This window comes from Coregonus lavaretus (assembly GCF_964263955.1).
Source record: "Coregonus lavaretus genome assembly, chromosome: 3".
Lineage (NCBI taxonomy): Eukaryota > Metazoa > Chordata > Actinopteri > Salmoniformes > Salmonidae > Coregonus > Coregonus lavaretus.
Genome location: NC_139990.1, coordinates 67,043,591 through 67,053,523, shown reverse-complemented (window position 1 = coordinate 67,053,523; position 9,933 = coordinate 67,043,591). Strand labels below are relative to the sequence as shown.

Sequence of the window (9,933 nt, the reverse complement as noted above, 5' to 3'; positions counted from 1 at the left end):
CGTTATTATAGAGTAGTTCCAACCGTAAATAGTAGTGTTGTTACTCCTAGTTTCCAAAATGTCCATGAGACCAACAGTAGTGTAGATCAGTCATCATTTAGATTTATAATAGTATCATCCTGGTGTTAAATATCTTTTTTCTAAATATTATCATCATCACAATTATCATCCTCAACAAACACATTATAGATATCACCATGGTGACCCTCATTGGAAACAGGATGAAGAGAGAGAGTGGTACGGTGATGGTGGCGATATAGGTAGCGAGGGGAGAGGTTGTGGGGTGAGGAATAGGGGGGAGTTGGTGTGGGTATGTGATGCGATGCGTCAATGGCTCCTGGGATAATGCATATTATTTTTGTTTCACAGTGATGGGTTCGTAATTAAAGAAATTCCTTCTTCCTTCCACAGGCGGGATGTGACTTCCGGGAAAAGCTCTTAGACCTTCATCAGGAGAGAGACAGAGAGGCAGAGCCAGAAGCCGATGCCCGCACTCACCCCCACGTTGAGGGCCACACCTCGCCCGTACACGGCTCCCGGCCCTGCATCAAGGGGCCCGGGAGAGAAGGACATGCACCGGAAGGAGAGAGGAAACCGAGGGAAGAAAGAGTGGAGAAGAAAAGGAAACAACCAGAGAAAATTTAGTGCAATGACAGGGGCAAAGCGTAAAACCATCCCTGAAGCTATCTGATATTAGTCATATTGGTTCGCTTTTCGGTCTGTGTCCCATTCGTACAGACAGTTCAGACCCAGCTTGTTCTAATGATGGAGGAGGAAGATTAGGCGAAAAGAGGAGACGAGAAGGGCAGATGACGGAGAGATAAGACATGGAGGCCGACAGAGGAGAGAATGGAGGAAGGCGGCGCAGAAGGATGTATGAGACTGACTAGGGGTGAGTCATTGGAGGGAGACTTGCCGAGGAAATGGCAGAACGAGGGAATGAAAATGGAGAAAGGAAGGAGATGAAGATGGTAATGCCAAAGCGTGGAAGGCGGGAGAGAGGGAGGGATCGAGGGAGAGAGTGAACACAGTGTTGGAAATCGCTCATTGGGGAGGGCTAATGCGAGACAGGAGGAGAGAGAGGGAGAGAAATGACAGCTTCCTGGGGTAACAGAACAGGACAGAACAGAGGGAGAAATGGAGGAGAAGAGCTCTTTGGCTTAATGGGGCGGCGAGTAAAGAGATGGAAAGATGGAAGGAGGGATTGGGGAAGGAGGGAGGGGGGGGATGAGGAAATCCAGCACTGTGAGCAGGGAGACAAAGAGAGATGAGGATGGGGCAATGCAATGTGTGACTAGGTGTGTGTTTGCGTTGGTTTGCTTCTCTAAGTATGTGTGCATGCGCATGTGACTACTTGTGTGATTGAGTGAAGTAGATTGAGCTTAGACACATGTATGGAAGTGTGTGTGTGTGTATGTTTGTTTGTGTGTGTGTTTGTGTGTGTGCATGCATGTGTATGTACAGTATACTATGTGAGTCTGTGTGTGTATACATCACAGGAAGGCTGCTGAGGTGAGGACGGCTCAAAATAATGTCCGGAATAGAGTGAATGGAATGGCATCACGTGTTTGATGTATTTGATACCATTCCACTCATTCTTCTCCAGCCATTACCACAAGTCCGTTCTCCTCAATTCAGGTTCCACCAACATCCTGTGGTATGCATACATGTGTGTGTGCCTGCATGTGGCTATCTGTGTGTACGTATGCATGCTTAAGTATGTGTTTGTGTGTGTGAATGCTTAAAGAGACTCACGGAAGAGCAGCATGCTGGCGTTGGAGGCTCCCAGCCTGTTGGAGGCTAAACAGGTGTAGTTGCCAAAGTGTTTGTCCGTCACGTTGGTAAAGAGAAGCAGTGAACGCGTCTTCTCGTTCTTGATCCTCAGAGTGTTATCGCTCTCTACTGGCCTGATACAGAGAGAGAGAAGGGAGAGAGGGAGTGAGGTGGGTGAGATAGAGAGGGCGAGACAGAGAGAGAGGGGGGAGGTAGATAGAGAGAGAGGGGTAGGGAGAGCGACAGACAGAGAGAGAGAGAACATAAAATCACACTTCCTTGCAGGAGATGCTGTTACTATATTCTCTCCAGTGATCTCAGAATAACACATTCCCCCTCCTCTCTGTCACTACATCAGAAGCAAAACCTGACAGCACTTAAATCTACAATACGGTCTGGTGTGCCCCGTTAGACTGCTCTCTCTCTCTCTCTCTCTCTCTCTCTCTTTTCTTTTCTCTCTCTCTCCCATGACATTGTGTTTATATTTGAAAGGATTGGGTAAGTGTTACCAATACAGAGCTGAGCTTTTACCATATTGGTCATTACAATCCAATCCTTTGCTGTCGAGAGAGACAGAGAGAACATTAAATCACACCTCTTAGCAGGAGACTGTTACTATATTCTCCCAGAGATCTCAGAATAACACATTCCCCCTCTGCTCTGTAACTACCTCACCTGACAATTCCAATAAAAATCTAACAGCACTTAAACCTACAATACTTCCTGGTGTGCCCCATTAGGCTGTGTTCTCTCTCTCTCTCTCTCTCCCCCCAGAGCTCAGCTCTGTATTGGTAACACTTACCAAGTCCTTTCAAATATAAACAAAGTGCCATGGGAGAGAGAGAGAGAAAAAAAAGAGAGAGAGAGAGAGAGAGAGAGAGAGAGAGAGAGAGAGAGAGAGAGAGAGAGAGAGAGAGAGAGAGAGAGAGAGAGAGAGAGAGAGAGAGAGAGAACAGTCTAACGGGGCACACCAGAAGGTATTGTAGATTTAAGTGCTGTTTGATTTTGACTATTAGAATTGTCAGGTGAGGTAGTGACAGAGAGGAGGGGGAATGTGTTTTTCGAGAGAGAGAGAGAGAGAACTTTGTTTATATCTGAAAGGATGTGTTAGCAATACAGGAAAAAAATCTACCTAACCTATTAGAGAAAAAGAGAAGAAAAGGAGGAGGTATTTTTCTTACCTGCGGTCGTCTCTGTACCACTCAAAGGAGGCCGTAGGTACTGCCATGGCCTCACAGCGCAAAATGGCCGTCTTGCCAAGCTGGGCTGGCATGTTCTTCACGTCTGTGATCATGGGAGGGTCTGAAGAAGGAAGAAGGAGGGAGAAGTGAGAGAATTCTTTAACATTTGCCTACAACAATGGTGATTAAAAGTTAAGCTCAGACAAAGAAAGGCTCAGTGACCTTCAAGGTCGAGAAAGGTTGAGGTCAATAAATACATGACATTATTAAGACATACATATTGCATTCATACATATTGATACATAACTGAATCATACATATTCACTCATATTTTACATACACTGAACAAAAATATAAATGCAACACGTAAAGTGTTGGTCCCATGTTTCAAATTTGTTTACATCCCTGTTAGTGAGCATTTCTCCTTTGCCAAGATAATCCATCCACCTGACAGGTGTGGCATATCAAGAAGCTGATTAAACGGCATGATCATTACACATGTGCACCTTGTGCTGAGGACAATAAAAGGCCATTCTAAAATGTGCAGTTTTGTCACACAACACAATGCCACAGATGTCTCAAGTTTTGAGGGAGCGTGCAATTGGCATGCTGACTGCATGAATGTCCACCAGAGCTGTTGGCAGAGAATTATAGAGAATTTGGCAGTACGTCCAACCAGCCTCACAACTGCAGACGATGTGTATGGCGTCGTGTGGGCGAGTGGTTTGCTGATGTCAACATTGCGAACAGAGTGCCCCATGGATGCGGTGCGGTTATGGTATGGGCAGGCATAAGCCACGGACAACGAACACAATTGCATTTAATCGATTGGAAATTTGAATGCACAAAAATACCACGACAAAATCCTGAGGCCCATTGTGAGGCCCATTTTTTTTTTAAAGGTATCTGTAACCAGTCATTTGAAATCCATAGATTAGGGCCTAATGAAGTTATTTCAATTGACTAATTTCCTCATCTGAACTGTAACTCAGTAAAATCTTTGAAATTGTTGCATTCAGTATTGTATTATCTTATGGGAGGTATTGTATGTGTGGGGTGGTGTGTGTGTGTGGTGTCCGTGTCTGTGACTGCGTCTGTGACTGGGTCTGTGTGTCTGTGTGTGTCTGTGTATGTGAGTGCATGCGTGTGTTTTGTGGTTTATAGGGACACTCACAGTTGACGGTGACCTTGACCTTGCGTATGTCGGGCTGCGTCACTCCGTTGTTGGTGATGCACTCAAACTCCTCCGCCTGATGTCGCTTGATCTCTGTTATGTCCAGGAACTCCCCCTCACTCATTAGACCATCTGATTGGACAAAGGACAGGATCAAAGGATAGAGGTCAGAGGTTATCACAGGCTGAGATGTGTGTTTGTTCAGGGTCGATTAAATAAATTAGTGTGAAAGTACCAAGTTATGCCCACTAGATGCCGCTGTTGCTGCTACTGCCACCACACCCTTTTATCCATTTTGCTGGTCTCTTGTGTTTATTAAATGTGACTCGTTTCAGGAAACTAGGCGTATGTCGCGCGTCACTACTTCACAGGAGAGGCATTTGAACATAAACATAATTTTTATATCAAAATTCATTTTTTGGCAGAAATGCCTTATGGAACATGTGAACTTTCATGTGCCTTAATAACAAACTTGCATGCCATCTGTAAATACGAATACAATTGTTAAATTACGAGCCCAGTTGGTTTAGCCACAGAAAAAGACAGGAACCTTTCCGCTAGCCATGATTGCCTGAGATAATGGATGGGCTGGACATGCCGAGAGATGAGTTTGGATTGGTCTGCCATGTATCATGCTTCTGTCTATAACAAAGGGCTGCTCAGTATGTGTAGGTAATCCTTTCTAACACAGCTTTTTTTTTAAATATATCATGAATAGCTACGAAAGTGTTGCTCTCCACTTTCTGGAGGACAACGTTTTTAAATCAGTGGAATGCCCGGTGGAAGCAGAGTATGATAGCTAAGGAGATGGAGAAAATTCTGGTGTTTGATTGCTAATATGCGAAGGAAGTCGAAAAGAGAACACACAGAAGGCTGTTGAATAAAACATCTGTCTACAGATTATATCTTCAAACTAAGGGCAACCATGGCATACGTGACAGAGAGGGAGAAGCATTCATCCATGTATATGAGTAAGAGAGTCTAGCTAGCTACATTTTCAGATATTATATATGTTTTTAATTTAATCAGAAAGTCGTTTTCATTGCAAGTTAAAGCATACTATTAGCTAGCTAGCTAACGTTAGCTGGCTGGCTCTCTAGCTAACATTACGTTCATGATCTGTGTAGTAATATTATTTGTGTCTCAGAGCCATTTGCATTGCTAGTTATAGCCTAATGTTAGCTAGCTAGCTAGCTAACATTGAATCTAGTTAGTTAGCTACCTGCAGGTTCATGCAGGGTAGTAACGTTATGAGTTGGGATTATGGTTCATTGTTTAGCTAGCTAGCTACATGTCTAAACAAAATACTCCACTATGCAAGGTACCATTTCCATGTACTGTTTACACCTTCTGTATCCTGTGCATGTGACAAATAAACGTTGATTATATTTTATATAGTGTGTGTTTACCAGAGACGGTAATGTGAAGAACAACATGACCTGCATTAAAGTTAAATTAGTATATAATGTTAGGCCAACGAGACAGTGTCCAAGTTCTAAAATTATACGGTAGAATGCCCTGCTTTTATTTCATCACACTCTTTTCTGTAATTAGTTTGCCATTAACTTGTAAATAATGATCGTGTTGTGAGTTTATTTTCCTGTAATAATGAATACAAATAAGCTCAAGTTAAGACGTTGTCAGCTATATGACGTGTTCATTATTTGAACTGGCTAGCCATCTAATGTAATGTTAGCTAGCTAGCTAATAAGCTAGAAACATTGTTTAGAAAGTTGCTTTAAATTGCATGGTTAGTAAATTATTTTTTAAACTGATGGGTTTATTGGCATTAAGATACACCAGTTATGCTATTCTGGACCACCAGGCTGCTGATGTCATGCATGTGAATCCTTAAAGAGATGAGTGGGGCTAAGGCTTAAGAGGGTGTGAACGATGCAGAATGGGGGTAGACAAAGAAGAGCTCTCCAGTACGTGTACCAAAACATTCAAGGGCCATTTTCTTAAAAGTGGGGTTACAAGTTTATCAACATTCAAAGCAGCATTACTTTCCCATTGTTCCTCAACTGTAGAGTATGATATACCATTTGCTAGCTCTGAGTCTCTACAAAACATTTGCTACATAAGACCGAATAGAATACTATAGAATACCAACTTTGGATAGAAAACCAATAGCTTTTGCTCATGATGAGATGAAAAGGGTGTGGTGGCAGCAGCAGGAACAGTGGCATCGAGTGGGAAAAACGTGGTACTTTCACACTAATTTATGGTAAAGAATGCAAGCAACTTCAATAGCTAATTTCTCTGAACAGGGGAAGAAAACCATCAACAGATTCACAGGGAATACTTTACAAAGGTTGAAGAAGCAAAACTCCAAGCAGCAGCTCCATACTACTTGTCAGACATAGAAAACGTATACTGTATACTGGTTGTTGGGGTGGGATCGGTGTGGGGTGTGGAAGGTCTGTGGGTGGCTGTTGGTAATTTTATTGGAATCCTCATGTGTTACTCATTGTTAGGAAGAATGATGGTCCAAATTGGATGTTAGGTACTATATTTATTGAAGATTATATGAATCCTATAAATTAAAATGGCCAATTTGGGTGCAATCAATTAGCTTAATTTCTCAGGGATCAAATTATATTTCTTCCATTTGGTGCCTAATGAACACTACCCAGGTGTAGAATAAAGTTTCCCTAGATGCTGATTTATGGTCAGGGTCAGTTTGGGGTTTTTGCCAGGTTAGGATTGGAGGAGGTGGAAGCTGATCCTAGATCTGTGTTAGAGTTACTGTATGTCCATGAGCAACAGAGCCTAAGCAGATACTGAAGCTAAGGACTGAGGCTTGACCATAATGCTACATCACTACTTCACAAAGCCTCTACAGAAATAAATAGGTATTTATTTTTAAACGTTGGCCACACCAAACTCGACAGGTGTGACAGCGTGTGCGTCACTATGCAGTAAAAACAATATGGGGCTGTTATTTGGTGTTGACAAAACTCCCTAGTGCCCTCTGGCGACGCGGCGGCAAAAGTCTTTACTGAGTCGAGGAGACAGGCATGCTAGAAGATATTGGCTTTATATGTGTAAGGGAATGGATGTAGAGGTGTTATTAGAAGTACAGTGACGAGAGGGAACGTTGAGGGAACGTCTCCACACAGCCAGCTGTCTGGTAGCCTCCAAGTTCCAACACCATTAAGCTTTTCTCCAATTTTCCCCATGAAAGAAGTCAGGCTGTGGAACACGACATAATACATAATCTGTCTGCTAACAAGGAAATCCACAGTTTAAATTGCTGCTCTGTTTTCATTTTTAAAAAACACCAAAAGCCAGTCAGTCATTGGACCACTGGCGTCCATACACACACACATACGTGCCTGCACCCACGTAGCAACTGACGCAAGACACACTAAACGTTAGCGATAATTCCTGTTAGAGATTAGCGCGGCGGTTCCAATTGAAGATTATACTGGAGGATTATTAGCTGCGGCTACTGAGCTGGAGATGATTATCTGCAGCTGCTGCAGCGGCGGTACAGCCTGCTGCCCGCCACCCTGTAGCGAGTAGTGGCAGCGGTGACGAGACGCGTTGGGGGTTTACAGCAATGTTATTCACTTATTACATTAGCCTAATAAATTTGGCTCCCCTGTGACTTCTCCGTCAACGCTGGATGAGCACCCAACTCTGCCCCCAGGGAAGAAGGGAAGGCAAGGGAAGGGAAAGAAGCCAGAGAGCCAAATCGCTGAGACACAACCAGGGCTGCTGAAGACATATTTAAAGAGACAGGCCTAATATATTATAGACAGCTTCTAGAAAGGAGGGAGGGAGGAGAGAGAGAGAGAGAGAGAGAGAGAGAGAGAGAGAGAGAGAGAGAGAGAGAGAGAGAAAAAGCAGAAGAGAGAGAGAGAGAGAGAAAGCAGAATAGAGAGTTAGAGAGAGAGAGAGAGAGAAAGCAGAAGAGAGAGACAGAGAGAAAAGGAAATGAGAGAATAGAAAGAGAGAGATGGCGAGAAAGAGGAAGACAATGAGTGGTCAAAATATAAATAAAGAGAAAGGAACATCCGGTCGGGGTATTTCATGTGCAGCTGAGAGGTTGGCTGGTGCTTTTGTGGCTAGTTTCATTCTCAGCAGTTGTGTGTTGTAATGTGTCAGTGACGCTGTGCACTGACACATTACATCACATTACATCCTACCCCTTCCTTCATTCCCGGCTTCCCTCCCTGGAGATATCTCTGACCGTTCCTCCACAGGGAGATCATATCAGGGAAACAGTCGTCCTCCAGTGAATCCTCATTGCTCTCACAATGGCCTGTAAAATACTACAGCTCCATCAGACACTACTGGAGGAAGACCTAGGGCTGCCTCAGAAACGGTACCTTATTCCCTATTTAATGCATTACTTTGACCAGGACCCAGAGGACTCCCATAGGGCTCTGATTAAAAGTAGAGTATAAAATAGGGGGTGCTTGTATTTGTCATGTTTCACACATGTACAAGTGTGTAACCTGTACAAGTATGAAATGGAAATGTGTTTTTTGCTTATCCCACTCCCCCTGAGAGTGGGGTCACGGATCAGCCATTACTGACAGCGACCCTGAAGCAATTAGCTTTAAGTGCCTTGCTCAGTAGCAGATCAACAGATTTTTTCAAGGCATTGCTCCAGGGTCGCTGTCAATAATGGACGTCCCTTTCTCTTTATTTAGATTTCGACCGCTCGCTCTCTTTCTCTTTTTTTTGTCTCTCCGTTTCTCTCTTTCTCTGTTTATTTTTGTCTTCCTCTTTCTCGCCAACTCTCTCTTTCTATTCTCTCATTTCCTTTTCTCTCTGTCTCTCTCTTCTGCTTTCTCTCTCTCTCTCTCTCTCTCTCTCTCTCTCTCTCTCTCTCTCTCTCTCTCTCTCTCTCTCTCTCTTCTGCTTTCTCTCTCTCTCTCTCTCTCTTCTGCTCCCTCCCTCCCTCCCTCCCTCCCTCCCTCCCTCCCTCCCTCCCTCCCTCCCTCCCTCCTTTCTAGAAGCTGTCTATAATATATTAGGCCTGTCTCTTTAAATATGTCTTCAGTAGCCCTAGTTGTGTCTCAGTGATTTGGATCTCTGGCTTCTTTCCCTTCCCTTGCTTTCCCTTCTTCCCCGGGGGCAGAGTTGGGTGCTCAGCCAGCGTCGACTGAGATTTGTGGGGGTGCCATTTAAGACGCAGCCCTGGACTCCCACCACCAACCAAACACTTAGATTAGACCTGAGAGGAAAAGAGGAAGCCAGACGGATGATTAAATGGAAAGAGATCAAAGTTTAGATCTGCCCTGAAGTGAAATTGTAGTCCATTTCCCTATAGCATGTTGACACTGTTGGAGCACTGAGCAGTCAGACTCAATCAGAGCCTTTGTGTTCTATTGCAGTGGAGTGTTTCTCTAGCAGAGGTGGTCTGGTTCTTTCTAGTTGTATCACAGTGGTAGTGGAGCATCTGACAGACATTGTCTGTTTGACTGAGACCATAGTGAATGGAGTCTGATGACATCCAGTGAATGGAGTCTGATGAGATCCATAGTAATGGAGTCTGATGCGATGGAGTGGCTGGGCCGGAGAGCATCGATGTGGCGTGCTGTTTCGCGATTAAGTGAGGAGTGTGTGAGTGAGTGCATTTGTCTGTATTAATGTATGTGTGTGTGTGTGTGTGTGTTTGTGCGTCTTGTCTAATGGATGGGATGTCCAATGATAAGAGCTTGATGTCTCAGATTTAATGGGGGTTCAGATGATGTCTGTGAAAGAGTGTGAATGGGAGATGGAGATGGTATCAGTGAGAGATAAAATGGGCAGGAGCAATACTAGGAGCAGTGTATACATGTCACAGAC

General features: G+C 44.0%; 1 protein-coding gene across 1 annotated transcript in view; it reads right to left on the bottom strand.

Annotated features, from left to right (window-relative positions):
- Positions 1 to 438: 438 nt before the first annotated feature.
- LOC311113598 (igLON family member 5-like) overlaps positions 439 to 9,933 on the bottom strand; it is a gene marked incomplete at both ends in the record, with an annotated part of 121,874 nt that continues 112,379 nt past the window's right edge. The window contains 4 exons of the mRNA XM_084156850.1: positions 439 to 542; positions 1,756 to 1,907; positions 2,955 to 3,075; positions 4,129 to 4,260. Coding sequence (XP_084012976.1) covers positions 439 to 542; positions 1,756 to 1,907; positions 2,955 to 3,075; positions 4,129 to 4,260 — 509 coding nt within the window. The remainder of the gene's footprint in view (positions 543 to 1,755; positions 1,908 to 2,954; positions 3,076 to 4,128; positions 4,261 to 9,933) is intronic.